This window comes from Cygnus olor, chromosome 7 (genome assembly GCF_009769625.2).
Source record: "Cygnus olor isolate bCygOlo1 chromosome 7, bCygOlo1.pri.v2, whole genome shotgun sequence".
In the NCBI taxonomy this organism is placed as follows: Eukaryota; Metazoa; Chordata; class Aves; order Anseriformes; family Anatidae; genus Cygnus; species Cygnus olor.
The window spans coordinates 7112273-7132471 of NC_049175.1; the positions used below are offsets into that span (position 1 = coordinate 7112273).

Sequence of the window (20199 nt, forward strand, 5' to 3'; positions counted from 1 at the left end):
GCGCCGTCACCATGGCGACCGCGCTCCTCCCCGCCGGCGGCGGCCGCAAAGCGGGGCGGCTTTACGGCAGCGGCGGCCGCGGGCCCGGCGGCGCCATGGAGGGCGGCAGCGGCGGCAACTCCAAGGGCAGCGGCCTCGGCGGCCTTTTCGGCGCCGGCGGGGCCGGGTACTCGCACGCCGACCTGGCCGGGGTGCCCCGTGAGTAGCCGGGCGGCCGCCTGCCCCTCTGAGGCACGGCCGGGTGGGGGGCGAGGGGGTACCGGGCTCAAGATGGCGCCGCCCGCTCCCTCAGGCAGAGCCCGCGCGGCGCGTGCGGGGCTCCCGGCCCGGCTCGGCGCTCGGTGCCCGGCCTCAGGCAGCCCGCATCCGCCGCCTTTACACCGCCTCCCGCCGGCAGGGCAGCCCTTATCGGCTAACGGGGCGGGTGGGAAGTGATGGCAGGCCGTGGTGACCAAGTATTTCTTTTTTTTTCCAGTGACGGGAATGAGCCCCCTGTCCCCGTACTTAAACTTGGACCCCAGGTATCTCGTGCAGGTGAGCACAGCGCGTGGTTGTGGTGAGGCGAGGCGGTCGCGTGCGAAGACCTCAAAACGCCGTCAGTGCTCTGCGATGCGTGCCCGTCTTCAGCCTTTGAAAGAATGATTTTTTTTTCATTGTTCCTACTAAAAGCTTAGAGTGCCGTGGCATCTAGAAGAAAACCCAATTTAATATAGGTAAAACAGCTGTGTCAGCGTGCTGCTATTGAACAGAAGGGGCCTTGCTCCCCCTTCTCTCCCCCTCCAGGCATACAGGCCCAGCACTCCTTGCACAAGTCGAGGCGTTTGGCGCACCCTCCCCTGAGCCTATCCAACCCGCAACAGCAGCCAGGAACTCTCCAGTGCACATGGGTTGGCATCCTGTATTGTGGCGAGCTGAATCAGTTTACAGAGATGTTCAGCCAAAACCTGATACAGGCTCTGTAAAGATATGTGCTGTCATCACAGCAGCCGTAAATCTTACACTGCTTTTCCTATGTCACTTCTCAGCTGGAATGAAGGCATTACGAAGTAAAACTTTGGGTTTTATTCTACAGAATAACATTGCTATTGCACTAACAGCTTCATATTAATTAACATGATGGCGTACAATCCACTATAAGAAAAAAAAAGTATTAAAAAATTCTGTTTTCCTTTTTCAACGATATTTACCAAAGGCTGAAAAGGTTCAAGTTAATCCAATAAGGATGCATGTTAATGACTTTACTTATATATGGCTTATATTGTCTGTGAACATGAAATTTTGCAGAAGTAGCACTGAAGGTCAACAGTTGCATAGTATCTGCTAATCTGTGCCTTTTGTTTCATGGTACACTGGGTTACCGCATCTTTTGTAAGTGGAAAGCTCTGAATGGGGTAGTGGGGGCTGTTTTTCTATTTCTTTCACTAAAAGCTGTTCTAGTCAAAATTACACCATAACATTCCTATAATGGTAGGCAACAAGGGATATGCTTCTGCTTGAAAAGGATTCACTGGCACAATTATCTTGCTTGCTGCTGTTGAGTAGTCAAGAAAGAAATACCAAGAGATTTAGACTTCTTCCCAAAATACCCTCCAAAGTCATCTTATTTAGCTCTTGTATTTAAAGAGCATCAATATACTTTCAAAACACTGAGTGAACAGTTCTCCTAGGGAAAGCCAATGTTTTTGTTGACAATTTTTAATTCTGATCCTGCCCTTAAAGGCCAGGAATGCTGGCCATAATGAACGCTACAGTGGTGGTACTCGTGACTTTAAAACCCACTTTCTTTGTTAATTCATTAATGCGGGTGCAAACCAATGTATTTTCTGCAGTGCTTTTGTTTACTTCATCAGGCATCCACTGTAAATGGGCACAACAGTCTGCCACAGAACTAGAGGATGGGTTTCCTAGGTTGTAATCTCTGCAGAAACAAACATTACATACAGTGATTGCTCAGTCTCCACTTTTTGGAGAATAGTGAAAACTGTAGACAAATTGCTAACTAGTGTATAGACTGCATTTCTCCAAATATATAGCTAAATATATTACAGGTTCAGTTTATTAATACTATATTCACAGTTTTAGAAGCTGCATGTTCATCTGTATTACGATCCACCCTTAGTGCCAAGTATGGACTAAGAAAACCAGTTAGAATGAAATTACTTGAGCCTGCAATTGTTGTGGTGATGCACCAATTAAGAAGGGGATGAATAATACCATGACTAGAAAGCACAGAAGCATAAAAAAAGATTTTAATGCTTCAACACCTTATCAACACATGTGCATCTTGTTAGTCTCATAATGAAAGAAGTGCTTTGGCTGACCATACCTCTACCACATGCTAATTAGCAGCAGGTTTCTTTGTCAGTTCATCTCTTTAGACTAATTAGTTTTATAAGAACACAATCTTGTCCCTATGGGAGAAAGACAACAAGTGAAAAACTACCAACCTCACATTTTTCATGCCTGATCATCACTAGTTTTGAATGCATTTTTTTTTTTTTTCCATTTCTTCACAATAGGTCACATATCTGAGTGCAGGCAAATACTTTCTACAGTACAAAGGCAGTTTTCCCTTTAATGTCAAAGTAGTGGGAAATCTTAAAGCATTACTGCATCAGTATAGGCTGCCCAGTGAGGAACAGCACTACACAGAGAAGAGGAGGGCCTTTAAAGTACAGTGGGTCTTGTATTGCCTGCTTAAAGTTAATAATAAATAAACAAATAGTTGTGAAAAAAAACACAGAATATGAATTTCTTGGCTGCCTGATGCCATCTATGAAGTTATGACATCTGGAAAAGAAAGAGCACTCAAATCAGTTTATAGTTTTGAAGTATTTCTGTTCTTACTAAAATAAATAAGTTGCATATTCCATTTGAATGCTACCATAGACAACAGGTATCCAGAAATACTCATTGTATCTGCTTTTCTTTTAGTGCATTGCATGCATTTAAAAAAAAAAAAATAGTGGGCTACATTTTAAAGCAGGTACACTTCAAAAATACAAAGTCGTTTGTTTGTTTTCCCCTGCCAGGATACAGATGAATTTATCTTGCCTACAGGAGCCAACAAAACTCGGGGTAGATTTGAGCTAGCCTTTTTTACCATTGGAGGATGTTGCATGACAGGTAAGTGGTCATGTTTTTACTTTTCCCAGCCGTCCAGATGACACTGATTACAGCAGTAACTAGAGATCTTAAGTGTCTCTTTCTGCAATCTTTATGCATAGTCTTATACAAACAGCTATTTAACTTTACACTTTGAATATTCTCTGCCTGCTTCTAATACTGTTCTTTTTGTTCCTTTTCTTCTGGCAACTAGGGGCAGCGTTTGGTGCACTGAACGGTTTGCGACTTGGCTTGAAGGAGACTCAGAATATGGCATGGTCAAAACCTAGAAATGTACAGTAAGTGCCTTACTGCAAAATAAAAGGTTCAGCTTAGTGACAAAGTTTTTTCTTCTAGCTTGCACAAAGTTAGATCTGAATAGGTTGCAAAAATAAATGTATTTTTTGTGTCTTTAGTCAGGGCAAATGAAAGTCAGTATTTGTCTACATTAAGTTATGAAACATTTTTAGTTATAAAGTTGTTCAGTTCAAGGTTTTTGCTTCTCATTTAGTGACAATTGGTATGTTCTCTGACTTACCTTTAGTATTTGAGACTAGGTTACTACTTCAATATTTACTGGAAATCTACTTCAACGTATAAAAACACTTATGACTTGGAAATACTTCCAGAAGAAATACAATTTGGTTTGAGCTACTTCCCCCGCCCCACTTATTTGAGAGCAAGTTCTTTGCATTCCTGAACTTTTCAAAACCAGAAGGAGTTAAAGAAAAAATAAAGGGGGGTGGGGGGCTGCCTGGATTTGCATTAAAGATGACATACCTATGTGCTACTGAGCAAGTGTTGCATGGTACAGGTTTTTCTGGATCACAGCCTCCATGAACACTCATGGCATTCCCATGTTGTCACTTTCTCTGATACTTTGAAATACTGCAGTAAAACTGGGAACACGTTTTTCATGCAGTATGCTACTCCTAGAATTATTGGCAGTTTAGACACAACTAACGTAACAAGTGGCTGTGAGGAAGCCACAGGAAACTAGAGAAGTGAAATAACTGGGGGAAACCATTTTCATTCTTCCAAAATACTTTGGAAAAGGGAATTTTAGAGGAGGAATTCAGTATTTCACAGTACGGTTTGTACTAGCTGTGCTCTTTTTAAAGTATTGAACCAAAGTATTTCCACTAGAATTATATCTCTTTTGTAATGTTCTAGATGAACAGAATTGTATCTTATGCATTCATAATGAGCTGAGTCAGACAAATACCTGTTGTCAAGCGTGACTTTGACGGCTCCAGCCCAGCAGGTGGCAGTCAGTGCCCAAGCTGCTGTTTAGTAGTCCTTGCCCTTTAAGGGGAAAGGCACCTTGAAGGTCATCATTGTCTTGAAACAGTGTATTAAGTTCCGTGTTTCCCTAATCAGAGGCAGGGAGGTGACATGCATATCTAGATTTCCTTTAAGTTTTATCCTTAATGTATGCTTTTTTTTTTGAAATTTGAGTTTTGCTACTAATCCCCCATCATCGGATACCTCATGGTATGTCATGGATGTTAAAGTTAGAATTTTCTTGTCAATTCTAAACTTAAGGAATATTGACAGAAAAGGACTGGGGATTATAATCAGAATGAAATTATCAATACCCCAGTCTCTTCGGTATTCTTGTTTCAAAGTGAAGTTTTCCATAATCATTTAGTTCATTATCTAACCACATTCAGAAATGGCCTGCGTCTGCTAATGGAAGTTATAAAAGAGGAAAAGTAGCAAGAAATGAACTTAAATCAGAAGGACTACAGTGCGTGATACTTTCACTGCATTAAATGATGCACTAAGCTCCAGTGGTAGTCAGCTGTCCAGGGCAGCGCAGTGCCTGTGATGGTGTTACACTGCTGGGAGATAAACATCAGTCACTTCTTCTGGCTGTTGTCACCGTTCTGGAGACAGCTGAAACCAAGGAGAAGTGGCCTTGTGCTTCCATGAGAGTGTGCTAAGGGCTTGCTATCCCTCTAGTGCTAGTCCGGAAGCATACATGCAGAAATTTTCAGGGTACCTTGCTTTTGCTGGGTGCTGCCTTTGACAAGTGGAAGCACAGAAGGACTGCCTCTTTTCCTCCTGATGTGCTTTTTTTTCAGACTTGCTTTTGATATCTACTCCATTTTTTCCCTGACACACGATGCCAGTTTTGCTTGCACCTTCTGGAAGGGCATTCTAGCTTTCTTGGAGCTCTTCTACCCAGTTAAATCAGCATAAGCATATTAGTCATTCCCAATAGCTACATAAAGTCACTGCGTAACAAACAAGGTACTAAGGTTAGAAAGTCATTTGTAGGGAAGAGGTGGGACTCTTGGTATGGTGCAAGTCTGACTTGAAAGAAAGATTTTCTTCTTAAGACTTGACAGGAATAAATATTTGCCTCGAGTATTGCATCCACTGTCATTTGTAGTATGCATGATAGAGATTGTACTACCAAGTTGTGTGCTTCTCAGCACTGCTTTGTTTTGGAGGGCTTTTTAGTTCATTTTTCCAGTTTTATTAATAAATGTGTAAACACTTTACACCTGCCGTCCTAAACCTTATAGCATTAATTCAATGGCTTTGGACACTCCTTCAATGTAAACACAGAGTACTAAAGCTTTTAATACCTTTTAAACTCCCTTACAGAATTCTAAATATGGTGACAAGGCAAGGAGCATTATGGGCCAACACTTTGGGATCTCTGGGTAAGTGAACTTGTTATTTTATGGGAAAATAATTTATAAAGATGTAACTATTTGAAGGCAAAGTGTATCCTTCTAAATGTTCCTTATGACTTCCCCCAGGAAAAAAAAAAGGCAACTTTTTCTTTGGGACATGAGGGTGTTTCAGCAGACATTGGAAAGGAAATTAAAGGCCAAAATTGAGTTTTAAGCACAAGTAGCCAGAAGCCTGTAATTAGAAAACAGTGGTTTTAGCATATTAGAAACAAGAACTCTTGCTATGGAATAACAGGAATAACTGAAAACTGTAGGCAATGCTTATTTGTTATTAAGTTTTAGTTAATTTTACAACTTAAGGCAAAAAACATGATTTGAATCCTTTTGAAGTAACCTTAACAACCTAAAAAAATTTTGGTCATATGAGCAATTGCCTAATGTGTGTCTCCAGTTAAAAAATCAAAATGTTCTGTGAAAGTAACGTGATAGCAACTGTGAAGATCTATCCTTCTTATGGTGGGAGCTTAGGCAGTAAAATCGCATATGATTCTACCCCACTTCAGATCTAAACGTTGCTTATAACTAAGATTAAATTAATACTGGTTAAAAAGGGGCAAAGAACAATCAAAAGCCTGATGTGAGAAAGAAACTTCTCTGTAGACTGAGGTTGGGGAGGGGGAGAGGGGGGAATCATGTAACTTGCCTCAGAAAAACAACTTAAGAGAACTTCATAAAAGTCAATGGAATAACTAATGCCCTAGAGAACATGAGCTCTTTGGTTTGTGTTCCCCTCCTGCTCCCCAGTCTTAACAGAACAAATGAGGCTCGGCTACTTTGAAAGGAGAAAGAACTGATGAAAAGAAGTTACTTTGAAGTAGACTAATGATGGGACTCATTACGCCATAAAGTGGTAATGGAAGAAAAATCATTGATATTTTAAAACAAGTTAAATCATATCATAATCCATTCTAGAAATATTTTAATTTTGAAAAAATACAAAGCACAGGCTAAGTTGCATTTATTACATTTTTTTCAGTCTTATTTGTAAAGAGTAGATTAGCTTGACGCTTAATTCAGACATCAACTTTTGAGGCATAATGTAGAGGCCATGGTTAGAGGTGGGATTTTGGACTACAGCGAGCATGACAGTTTCCACAGGAGATGCATATTGCCTAGTAGTTTTTTCTCTTTTTTGGGGGGGAGCCTGGGGTGAGGATTTTCTATTTCAACTCTAATAAAAACATGTCTGAAAAATGAGATGCAGGCACACTGCAGTTCAAGGTTCATGGGTAAGTGACACATTAACTGTTTCTTTCAGCTGTGTTTGAAGAAAGATTACTCAAGAAGATATTTGTGCATTCCAGTAACAAACTGTTATTTTCCTTGTAAAGCATGAGCTCCCAAGTCACAGGGTTAAGCAGAACTGATATGTTGAGAGTTGGTTTGAGCTCTTCCTTGTCCTGGTTACAAGGTATCTTTGAAAAAAGCTGAATTATTTTTGCATATGATTTTAATTCTGCAGCATTTTTGTCTCAAATTCCTTTTGTCCCTACTGACAATTTTTGTCATTCTGTTCCTAAGCAGAGGTAGCAACACCTTTATTAATGTGGCTCCTCCTTTCCCTCATTGTTTATACAACATGCTACTAAGACAAGGAAAATATCATGGCCTGTGCTGCATGAAAAAGATGCTATTGTCTCATTAACTTTAATATAGTTGCTTATGAAGAATTCATAGCAGAAGTAAGGATTTTAATTCTTGGAGGACGAGGGCTGAAAGTAGCACAGTGTCTTTTTCACTTTAAGAGACTGACCTACTCTCCTGTTCTTTGTAATCATGAAACATGATTATATCACAGGATTCCTTGTGGGTGGATGGGGGAGCTTCTCCTTTCTTCAGGAAGCCTAGTTTATATATGCATACATACTGGAAACCCATACATTTCTCCCTGTAATCCTTTTGGGACAGTCCTCAGAGTTCTCCCAAGCCTAGGGACAAAGTTCTCATATGAGGCAGAGGTGAAGCAGTTGTAGATGTCCAATCCTATGCAATCTAATAAGCATTTATACAGGAAATGTAGGCCATTGTTGGCCAGTCCTTGATACCATAATCTGAACGCTACACCTAAAAAACTTGCATCTTGGTCATACATGGATAACAATTTATCCTTTTATGTAGAAAACATTGAGTTTAGTAGTGTCATGCAGAGGGCAATATAAAGCCTGCCAGTACAGAATTAAACCTTCAGAAGCTTTTTAAAACAATTGGATCTAGGAAAATGGGCTTAAGCTTCTGTCGGTGCTCTAGATTTTTGTTGGGTCAGGAGGTAGCATTTTTCATGATGTCTAGTACTAATTTATACTCTATAACCAAATTGCAGCTAGAGAAAGAAAGATCATCTGTGGAAACAAATAGGGCTGGAATAAAAACCACAGACAGGATTTGGTAGAAGATTCTCACCCTTTAAGAAAACAGAAGAATCTCTGCATACTCTAAGTAGTTGCACTGACCCTGAATTCTAACCCTTACATCTCAGAGGATGGGACTTTTAATGTGAATTTTTTCAATGCTTTTCTTTTCCAGCTCTACTTTACAGTGCATTTGGAGTCGTCATTGAAAAAACACGAGGTGCAGAAGATGACCTGAATACCATAGCTGCTGGAACCTTGACAGGAATGCTATACAAAAGCACTGGTAGAGTGACAAAATATTTCTAGTTTTCCTCTTGTTCTTTATTCCTCTTTTAGGATTACTATTAGTTTTCATAAATACTGCCTTGTTGTGATAATTGAGATAAATATGATAAATGGTACGTTAGGTACAGAACTGGAATGTAGCTTTTTGCTTTATGTCACTTGTAGCAGGTTTCGCCTTGAAGCAGTCAGGCTGTGGTCTGTGTATTCCTCACCTCCCACCCCAAGTCTACCCTTCACTGTGGATGGCAATTCCCATTCCCTTGTATCCACTAGCAGACTTGAGAGTGTTGATTTTTATTCCTGCTATACCTGAAAAACATGGCTAAGAATGAGCTGGGTATGCATTTTCTATGATCTCACTATAAATCTGAGTAAACACTAGGCTGTTTATTCAGTATATAACAAACAGAGAGGCTTTCAGGATTATCGTTAGGTTTGTGCAAGTCTGAAAGAAAAAGAAGTTGTATGAAGTGCAAGTTTCCCATCAGTAGTCTTAGCTGGGTGAAAAACATCTGGGTTATGTCTCAGTTATTTGCTAGATTCAGTGAAGTTAAGTGTCTTCTTTCAGCTAATTGAAATTATTTATGCAAGAAAAGAAAAAAAACTTAGATTGATGTCAGATTGAGGCTAAGCAACAACCAGATATATTAAAGTAAGGTGAGACTGTGGCCTTCCCTAACCCTACATGAAATGCTGATATTTGTCTGGTGCAATCCTAAATAATTTGAGACAAAATTACTATTGAAATGAGAGTTAGTTAAAATCATTTGCAAGGAAGGTAAAAAAAACACAGTAATTCAAATTTAACACTTAAATTAAGAGAAACGTTTTTGGTAAACCTGAGTTTTTACAGATTCACATCATTCAAATATGCAGAAAAATCAATATATTTGTAAAGATATTACTTAGTTGTTTGTGCAGCTGTTGCCTTATGGTAGGACTCTAGTCTTCGCATAGTGATCGAGACCAGCAAACAATGTTATTTGAGAACAGCATGGATTTAAGGTTAGCTGGCTGATGAATACTGAATTGTTTGCAGAAGAGGGGGCCTGAACTGCATCAGCAAAGCTTCTGTTAACACACATTCCAGGCTCAACAATTGGAGAAATGTTTTATTTAGAGGATTACTGGGTACCACAGATTGACATTACCATCAGAAAAAAAAAAAAAACATGAATTTTAAGTATCTCAATAAAAGTTAGGTTGTATGTTACTCAGGAGATAGTTCCACAGTTAACCTGTGTGCTTTTGCATACCTTAGTGAGCCTTAGTGTCTTAGAAACGTTCCTGAATGTCATCTTTATATATAGAACAAGAGAGCATGAGAAATCTTATTTTCTTGTTCACCTAGCCTAATTAAAAGCAGAAGTAATTGGCTTGAGCAGTCTTATAAGTGCTAGTTTGTGCACTTAACCTTGCAAGAGCATATAACTCTCTTGTAATGTTACTTATTTGGAATTCCATGAGTGATGTGTCAGGTTGCTAACAACAGCAGGATAGGTTAGCATTATCAAATTCTAACACTTTCTGTAGCAAGTTGTCATTAAGGAGAATTGCCATCTTGCACTCCAGAGGAAGCTTCCCCTGTGCCTTTCAGAAGTATAGAAGTGGCATGACATGCACTGTCTTTTGGTGCTGTGTAACCATGCGTAAGTACTCCTGTCACATGCCATCATCTGACAAAAAAAATCCTTTCCTGAGCACAGTGGGACTTCTGTTTTGTAACATAGGATCTATTGAGGTAATAGTCACGCTGATAAAGGTAAATGTAGTGAATAAGTCTGTGTTCGTTACAGTATTGTATGTCAAGTATGCCTCCTACTTACGAACTGCAGTGCACAGGAACTAAAATGCATTTTCACCATATACAGGGAATTTGAGTGGCAAAGTAGATCTTGAAGGTAAAGCATTAATTCTGGAAGTGAGAAAGATAGCTACATCTGTTCGAAGAGCTGCATTCCAATCTCATTTTCTTCCTCTCCCCCTTCTCTGTTTTACCCGTCTTGCTTGTTCTCCCATGCTTCCTTTCCTGTCACCTTATACCAGAGTACCATTCCTAATTCAGTGTGGTAAAGCTTCCTTTTAAAAGCTATGCCTTTACCCAGCATCAATACTTGCATCTAAAAAGCCTGAAATACTTACAGCCGTATGCAGATGATCAGTTCATGTCTGTGGTGTATATTAAGCTTGTAATCATTGTGTTATGTGGAATGCCATGTTATATTGGCATTAAAAAAGAAAAATTGGAAAGCTGAAATATTTCTGTTATAAACCCCTCATTAGTTTAGTGACAGCCAGAAGCTCTCACAAACACCCCCTATCAAATCAAGGCTATTCTGTAATTCAAAAGGGGTGGACACAGAGCTGATAGAGGCAGTGTTGTTCAAGCACTCAGATTTTCCACTTCCATCATTTCTGTTTTGTAAAGAGATAAGGAATGTGTTTAAAAAGAAACTGTATAAAGCAAGGCAACTTTTTTGTTATGACTTCCTGGCTTGTGTTTAAACATAGCACTGATGGAACAAACATCAGCAATCCTGCTGCACAGAAAAAAAAAATCCCCTTTTGTGTATAATACAAAGCCTTCCTGAGACTGAGTTTCTGAAGCTGAAGTGATGAAGCCTTTGGTGAGGGTGGATGAGTGGACAGAAAGAAAAGACTTACTGAAGGTTGAGATTTGTTGCCCCAAACTGGTCCCAGTTTTCACAATTTGTCCTTGCAGAGGTGTTAATCGTTACCAAAATGCTAGCAGTCAAAAAAAAAAAAACAGAACAAAGGCTTTCTGAGGCACCCATACTCTATAGCCATTTGTTTGCAAGCAGTTTTGTGCAAAGCTACCTAACACACACAGCTTATGCACAAAGATAAAAGCACTAAAAAAACCTGCAGTGAGGACTGTGAAGTTCTGCCCTCCTATGTTCATTGGAAGCAGGGTTAGTCACTGAAAGTTCCCCCATTGCAAGTGAGTAAAGCAGCTCAGTCCCCAAGGCTTCCGATGGTCCTGCCGTGAGTCAGACGCTGTCAGGTCACCGCAGTTAGCATTAACGTGGAACCCATCTCGGGTATGGCTTAGGTTAACAGATGTGTTGAAAGCAGAACTAGTTAGAGGAACCTGGAGGCAGCACACCTCTAGCTTTCACACGGGTTGGAAGTGAAATTTAATACTAGGATTATTTGCTAGCTTTTATCCCAAATGTAGCACTACCGAAGTACAGCACTAAGTGGCTACACTAGACTTTCCACTTCATGAAAGCTACACTGCAAGCTCACGCCCGAACTTTTATCCAGAACTTAATGTTTAAGGGATGGATGAAAGAAAGTTCTTTGTGTTCTCTTGTCAGTGGCATACAAAATAGTGTTGCAACATAGCAAAAGTAAAACAGGATTGACTAAATGGAAGTCTGATTCCCTAAGTCCACCAGGATGGCTTTTCCTTTTAATCAGATGTTACTCTTTATTCTTCAGCTTCAAACCAAGGTAGAAATTAAGGTCTGTTAGTACTGACATCTTTGAACAAATGCATATTTAGCTCTTGCATACCTTTTCAAGCTCTTTTCTAAATCAAGCATCTTTCATTTTCTCATTGTTGTACTAGACTCTGAAAGTAGCAAAACCCAAAGAGATGCCTGTCCCTGTGCACTATGCCACTCCTATTCCCCCTCACCCATCACGATGATGCACGTGGTTCCAGTCATGTCACAAAGGTACAGGTGGGTAGGGATCCTACCCACCTTCTCAAGCGCACAGTATTGATCAGTCAGGAGGAAAGGTACTGAGCCAGGTGGGACTTTGGTCTGACCCAGGGTGACAGGCAGTGGTTTCTTACTCAAACTCCCGACAGGGAGTTCACTGAACAGAAAAATTAAATAACCTTTAACTCTTATCTGAGCATTACGCAGGTCATAGCTGTTCTTTTTCTTAGATTTTTTTTTTCCATTGGACAGCAGAGGAGATAGGAGCAAGAACAGACTAGTCCTTTGGACTAATTAAGTTATTTTGTTTACTGTACTTCTGTGCAGTAGGAAACTGATAGGATTTCTCATGCTTTTGCACAGCAGATGGTACATCATTTAGTATAAAATGGTTCCCATCTGAAGAGAAATGCATGCTAGCAATAACTGAAGGCAATGGTTGTCATTTTAAGACCTCAAAACACAACTCCTAGAGTCAGTATATCACAAATTAATTAAGAAAGGCTAAATATTATATTGCTAGCAGTAAAGTCTAGACAGAGCTAAGGATCAGTTTTGTGACTGCAGTAGGTAGGAGTTGAGGGCAGTTGGGTAAGCTAAGTACATCTAGAGCTATAAGAGTATCTTCCCTTTGGGTTCAATCTATTTTTCTTTCGGCCAGACAGGCTTTTCTCATTTTTGTTTGGGGAGGTAGGGAAGACAGGGAAAGCAGCTGTTTGCAAACTGCTGCAGGTATGGCACTGGGATATCTTAGTTTTTTGCATTATTTGGAGAAAATCAAGTAAGTGGTTCGCTTCTGAACTTGAAGCTTTATGTCAGCCACTTAACAAATGAGGAGCCTCTGTTAAAACCTCCTTTAACATCATAACAAGTCTATAGGACTATTAATCAAATGGTGCCTAGTGAAAGGATTTTGATTCAGGTCTGAAGAAGAGAGCAAGATAAGGGCAAAGTCTAAGCAGATGTTAAAGGTAACAGCTTGTCAAGGCTTTTTTTTTTTTGTTACTTGAGAGTTAGTGTCCAACAATACATGTGGCCACTGAGTACAGTGCTGCCTTCAGACCAGATCTGCTAAGCAGAAACAACAAACTAAGCTCTCACTGCTCCAGAGATCTGCAGGCTTCGTGCTGCCTTTTACAGTAACTGCACTGGTCTCCTGTAACTCAAGTGCTGCTGGCTTCACTCAGTAAGAACATGGAATTCTATTGTGTGCCATACAACTTCAACAGCTTTAATAGCTATGAACTTGTAAATGAAATGGTAAATTCTTCCATTTTTTCCTAGCGTGGTCTTCACACCATGGTTGCTACAGGAAGTTTTCCCAGTTTCAGACTCTTCAGACTCTGTGTTTTAACTGAGGTACTGTCTGAGCTGCATCAGTTTGAAAATAGAACATGTTTCTCTGGAATGTTTCTTGTTTCTGAAAGGAAAATTATTACAGTTTCCTCAGTAATTTCTGAACCCACAGACTTGGCCCCCACTTATAAGATGTCATTAAATGACTCCCATGGAGCAGCAGAAGGAGACTCCTAGAATTTTCTCCTGAAATGGGACCACCCACAGATGTTCAAACAAATGTCTGACGGAAGGTTCAGAGGGTCCGATTAGCTACTGCCGTGCTTCAATTTGGAAGCAAAGCTGAGGTTGCCTTGTACATCTGGAAAATCAACCCCTTTGAGTCATTTTAAAAATACTTTTGTTCCTAGAATCCTTAAAGGAAGGGAAGCTGTTTGCATTCTGAGTATCGGAGGGAAAGGGAAAACTAATCATGTTTTAGCTGTCACAGTTCTTTTGTATGGCATAAATATAAGGGTCTGGGTTTTCAGTTAAGGTATTTGTAATGTTTACCATTAGATGTTCTTGCTTTAAACATCTCGGGAAGTGATAGTGAAGTAACACGTTCTGAAAATAGAGGCAGTAAGGTCCTAAACCAAAGATTTTGTCTTTGTTATATGACGTAGGTCATGGTTTTCCTCACTGTGAGTCAAATTCAGTGTTAGAAGTGGTTCCTGCCATGAGAAATGCGAAGTTGTGCTGTTAGAGTGTGGAGTCATTGCAGTCTACTCTGAAACATTTCATAGGCACAGAAGAGGGACAAAACTCCGTGGTGAAAGGGTGCATCAGCTACAGCCAAGCAGCAAACTGAGTTGTCATTTAGAGAGCATCAGATGGTTCTTCAAAAAGCCATAGCTTCTCAACTGTTGTGAAAGTTGCCCGATCTCAAAAATACCTGCTTTCACAAGCGTCTGTCAGCTGGAACTTCAAGTTATCTTACTCCAACATGCAAGATTAGAGGCTTATAACCACATTTCTAGCAGGGTTTATCAAGGCAGACTTGGTATCTGAGGCTTGCAGAAGGTGTCTGCAGAGGAGGGGTGAGAACTTGGTCTATCATGGAAACACAGCTGAGATGGGAGTGGAGAATTTTATTTTTTTTTTTAACACAAGGTAATCTTCGCAGAGGGCTTAACATTTCCTGCCCAGCGACTGGGCTGCATTCTGCAGTGCATTACTGTTTGATGTTCGCCACAGACCTGGAGATTTTTACTCAAATGCAAATCTAACCAGTTATGGAAAGGAAAGTTCTTTCTTTAATCCTTTTTTTTTTTTTTTAAATTTACTGTGGGTAGCTCAGAGACCAAGTTACAGGGCAGGTTTTTTTTTTTTTTTTTGGTAAAACTTCATAGCAGAAACAGAGAACCTGGTAAGACACACTTCTCATGTGGTTCCTGCTTGGATTTTTTTTCCAAACTAACTCATAATGCATCTAGTATCAACTGCACAAGTTTATTTTCTATTCATGAAAGGCTTCCACTGAAACATCTTCAGCAAAGTCCGAGGTTCCCTAAATTGCCTACGGGACCCACAGAATGCTTCAGGCCTATGCGGTTGAAACTTTATAATTGGATTTAGGGTTGCCATCATCATCTGGTGTACTGCTCATAGCACAAGGAAGGTGTTAGTATTTCCATATGCTGAAGCCATCTTAGCAGCACCGTGTCCAAGTCTGTATGGATGCTAGAAAATGGCTCAGCTGTCCAAATTAAAAATTTCTCTTAGACAGCCCTAACTTCCCAGAACCTGAGGCAAGGCTTGATCAGCCTCCAATCTACCTTTCTTCCATGGGAGGAATACAATTTCAAGGTGAAAGGAGGGAAATTGGACCTAGAGGTCAAGGAAAGGGCCTACAGTAACAGCCGTAGCCCTGTACTACATTTTGCTCTGTGAGGATGTTCACATTTCACACATTTCCCTGTATAGCTTCAAGGGGGTAGGAGCCCTCTTTTGGAAGTTTCTTCCATGAAGAATTGCTACTTAGCATAAACAGCAGAAAATCAGGCTAATGTTTAATTCATTTTTCCCCGCAATGTAACGAGCATTTAGTATTTTTACAGGTAATCCCACACGTTAAGTGTTTCACAAAGTGTCCTTTAAATGTCACCCGTGGCTTTCTGCCAGAAGCTGTTTGCAGCTGGATAATCCTGTGCACACCATTGTGTACTCAGCTGCAAGCCCTTCATGTGAAAAGCTTTGTGCAACAAAATGAGGATGAGTTATGAAAAGCAGGCATCTATATTTGAGTCCCCCCTAAATCCTGGTTTAGGCAGGTAGGTACCTCAGTGGTACAGCTTTCCTTACTGCTCTGAGCTTTGCTTAGAGCTGTTGAGTTCTCAGCAGTTAGGGCAGCAAACTCAGCTAGGCTTGTATCCCTAAAAACCCAACTCACAACTAGCCTAGCAGTGAAGTTTCTAAGCAGCATAGCCAGCTGTGACCTCTAGTACCAAGTCCAAGCACGGTTGTTCCCTCTGCAGCTTCCTGGTTTTGCTGCATGCCCAGGCAATGCAAATTGCCTTAACAGCTCCACTGAAATCCATTTAATCTTGCAGCACACATAAGGCTGCCTCAGTGTAGCTGCAGCCAACAGCTTCCTGCCCCACTACAAGCCTAAAGGCAATCCCGTGAGACAATTCATGGCCCATAATTTGGGGGGGATAAATCACCAATTGCTGGGATGCATTTCCTTTCAAAGATTGAGCAGCTTGAATCCCACTGTCAGTTTTACCAGTAAAGCAGGCAGGTTTTATCTAGCTGTAAGCTGAAACCGTCCTTGTCCTATATACTGTACACATATCTGGCTTGCTTAGTTTGGGATTGGTAAACGTTGCAGAATCAAAACTCAGTGAAGTTTCCCTAGCGTTGGAGGCTCATATGCTCAGGTGTTCCCAGAACGCACTGCCAACTGCACACAACCTGACCAAGGTGCTCCCTGCTCCTCAGACACATTCTGCTATTTAGCAAAAGCAGCAGAGTAGAAGTCTCCCTTTACTGCCACTGTGCATCACAGCTCTCCTAGGGGTCAAATGGAGTTGTGATGCCGCCCGACTCCCAGCTCCAGTCAGGTTTACTGGCTGCTGGTAGTAGCCAAGCTTGCACTGTATTTTTACCTTCACAACTTAAAGAATCTTAAGGTTTGAGTAAGCAGCTTTAAGAAACATGTCTGTGTGACTCAGTTTTTGCCATTGCAAGACGAGTTTGAAGATTAATAGTAATAAGAATTGAGAAAGTTACCCAGTGTATGCCCTAGTAAATTCTTGCCAGTTATTCCCTTTCATCTCCCCCCCCACCCCAAGGCCTTAAAATTCCCAAAACACAAAAGCAGCAGTAAGTTCTATCTGATGGCCCTCGTGACTCTAGTGCCTAAGGTCATGTCTACAGCAGCTCCTGTTGTGGTCAGTTATTACTCTCTCAACTGTTCTGTAGTGGTTTGCTAAGGCCACAGTGCCAATACGTCAGCAGGAATTTGACAGGCAGCCATACCAGCAGAATTAGGAGTGACCTCCCCTGAGCTTGGGAGCTGGTTTGATGGGAAGGTGGAAGTCTCACAGGTACCCTTGCTGGAAGGTCACTCTAAAAAAGCAGACTGGTGTTCAGATGTTTCTGGATTTGGACAACTTCTTGGGAGTTGCTGTAGTTAACCATTTCTTGGAAGCAACTCTAACAAGTTTTAATCTTTTTCTTTTTAGGTGGAGTACGTGGGATAGCACGCGGTGGTATCGCAGGCCTGACGCTCACTGGCCTCTACGCTCTCTACAACAACTGGGAGCACATGAAGGGCTCCATAGCCCGGCAGTCCCTCTGAGCAGGGCAGCCAGCACTGGACGGAGGACATGGTTGCATAGTCACCAATCAAATCAGTTGCAAGACCTGTCTGGTGCCCCTTCCTATTTTATTTACAATTAGCGTGAAACTGAAGGAAGCTACTTTGGGAGGAACCTCTTGACACCATTTGGCTGGACTGGCCCTTTCCCTCCTGCCAGCCACTTGCTGGAGGCAGCAATATTTGTTGGATCCGCGAGTGAGCAGAGTGGCCACCGAGATAGAGTCTCCCTGACACGCTCGCCAGCTAGCCCTGGGCCAGAGCTCCACAGCATGCTCGAGTCCCATACCTGTACCTGCTGCGCTGCCAGGTCGGTTGGGTTGCGTGTACCACCCCGACAGCGCTGCGTAATAAAGTCTGTGTCCATAGAGCTACGCACTGCAGTCCTTGAACACCCAGAGCCCTAAGCAGCAGCTGGCACAGGGCAAGGCTTGGCGCTCTTGCAGCTCAGGGTAAGCTGTTAAAAGGGATACTGTAATTAATAAAAAGGGTGGTACTTATGCAACAGTTTTTCTATGCTTTGCTGTTCCTGCTGGTAAGACAATGAGTGACTGTTCCTTAGTTTAGCTTTGAAGGACTGATGTGATAGTCATGAGGGAATTGGGTGGGAGGAAGTGAACTAATGGGCTGATTGTCTCCTGATGTGCGATGGTAGTGAGGCACACTGGGCAGGGGCTGGTGGACCCCGCTCCCTGACTTGTAACAAACACAGAAGTAGTTGTTTTTGGGTGCTGTGCCTGAAAACCAATAACTGTTGCAAGACCACTGTCATTGGGTTATAAAAACAGGTAGGTCTTCTAGGACCTTAAAACTTGTTCAGCCAACAATCAGAAACCAAGAAATAGAAGTACTACTCTTGTTTTCTATTACAGGATTTATAATTAATGCATTCCCTTCTACCTCCCTAAGTAGTATTAGTAGGTTATTGGCAAGATAGAGAGTTGTGATAAACCTACGCGTTCTTCAGTGTCGAAGCAAAAGCATGTACAAAGTATTTTTTGCAGATGAATTGAACGGTGATTTGTGAATTAATTTGGTAGTTAAAATTATTGTATAAAAGCTCTTTAAATTTTTACGTAGGGTAATTAAATAGGTGTGAGATAACGCAAAGATAAGGGAAAAAGGCAAGAAAGGTACTATACTGCTCAGTAGGTAACTTAATGCAAAGCTTTTGATAATTATGATATATCCAACAAAACAGAAACAATAGGGCAGTAGAAAAAAAGTGTTAGCACCTACCTTTCTTCCTTTCTCTTTCTGTCAAGAAGCCTTTCTTGAGGAGGAGAGGTCTGAGACCACCTTTTTATAGCAAGCTTCCTAGCTAACGAGCTTTCACAGTTGAACTCAGTTAGCTTTGCTTGCTACCAGCTCAAAGCAGGTGTTCCATGCCGGCACTTAACTAGATGTAGCATAAAGGAAAGAAGACTGTTTTCTCGCTGGCATTGTCAATGTTGTTGAACCTTGCTTATGTTCTGCTTTCTTTCAGTAGGTTGTGTATCAGTGTTGTGGTGTAAGAGTTAGACCGCCTAGCGCATACTCTTTTCAGGGCTGTACCACCAAAGAAACTGTTGTCCTACCTGCAGACTGCCGAAAGGTGACTTGGGTGCTAGCTGTGCGGTGGGACATGAGAAAAATGCATGTGTTTTTTTCTCCTGGCTGCTTTTTCTCTCCTCATTGGCATCAGAGGGTTCTTCCCCTCCTGTGCTTCTTGGCCTCATTTAATAGGTTTTGTACTCCTGTGCGTTTAACAACAGAGGCTTGTTGACTACTTCTGGGGCTGATGGTGGAGGAGGATTGCTTTCTAAGTGTCTGGAACTTTGCAAGGTATCTTGTAGTTTTGCTAGAGACTTTTTCAGGAATGAAATGTGACCCAGGAGCTCTCTGCTCCTAGCTGAAGTAGGAAAGCTGTAAATCGTAGCAAATGGCTTTCCTCCTTCAGCTGTGCTGTGGATAATGTAGGAATGAGCTTCTGTGTTAAAAGGTGCCACAGCCTCAAGGCGACGCTGACTCATGAGGCAGCTTAGTGCGTTATCTGGTCTGCAGTCACCTCAGCTTTCCTGGAACTGCCTGCCTCGGGGCAGAGCTCTGTGTGTTTTTCTGCAGTAGCTTTGTTTCTAAGGCCATTAAAAGCTTTGGTTCATAAGCTGTTTGCATGCAGTGATACTTAGCTTGAGGTACCAACATAACCATAGTGGCAGCTGCGAGGGAGCTGGCTCTGGGGCTGAGCACTTGAAGTTAGCTCTGGGTACAGCACTGCTTTCAAACAGAGAGAGCGCAGTGGCCATCAAGTTGCATCAGCTTGTGTTCATATTTATGTCTCCAAGCTCTCCAAAGCAAAACTGAATTGTAAGTAAGGAATATCTTTATTGTGTTTTATCTACAAGACTTGCTGCATTCACAATTTACCAGTGACCAATCAGTATCAAGTTGCTGCTTCAAGCTGTGACCAAAAGTGCATCTGAGTTCAGTAGAAATAAAAGGAAGTAAAAGCAAGCTGCAAATGTAGGATTTCGTTAGCAAGCCATCGTCCTCCCATGGAGAATTGTTATTACAGAGATGCGGGCATCAGAGATCTCGGCTGTCCCAAAAGGCACTTTATCTGTTTGCTGTGCCAGTCGCAGCATCTAGTTCTGCTGATAGATTTACAGCACCTTTCCATGCTGTGGCAGCAAGTGAGGGAGTCTGAGATAGCTAACAGGTATAGTGAAAGTTGTCTGAATTTGTTAAAGCTGCTTTTGTGTAGGCTGAGGAAGGCAAACCCCTCTTTCACTGTTCCCTTTCAGCAGGTGAGTTCTCTTACAGCTGGGGAGAAGTTGTTGAAAAACCATTAGGCATGGGGTAGCAATCTCAACTTCCTCAGCGAAGCAGAGTAACAGTTAAGAGATTGGTATGCTTTAAAT

General features: G+C 41.5%; 1 protein-coding gene and 1 non-coding gene across 2 annotated transcripts; both read left to right on the forward strand.

The window, feature by feature from the left end:
- The first annotated feature begins 44 nt into the window (after positions 1 to 44).
- On the forward strand, positions 45 to 17804 carry TIMM23B (translocase of inner mitochondrial membrane 23 homolog B). The gene is made up of 7 exons (XM_040564035.1): positions 45 to 198; positions 476 to 534; positions 3033 to 3126; positions 3320 to 3404; positions 5722 to 5780; positions 8337 to 8447; positions 17166 to 17804. The coding sequence occupies exons 1-7, from the start codon at positions 96 to 98 to the stop codon at positions 17279 to 17281; spliced, it is 627 nt and encodes a 208-aa protein (XP_040419969.1). The 5' UTR covers positions 45 to 95; the 3' UTR covers positions 17282 to 17804.
- LOC121073607 lies at positions 4895 to 5092 on the forward strand. Its single transcript, XR_005821837.1, has one exon. It is a non-coding gene; the product is annotated as a small nucleolar RNA SNORA74 (small nucleolar RNA).
- Positions 17805 to 20199: the final 2395 nt, after the last annotated feature.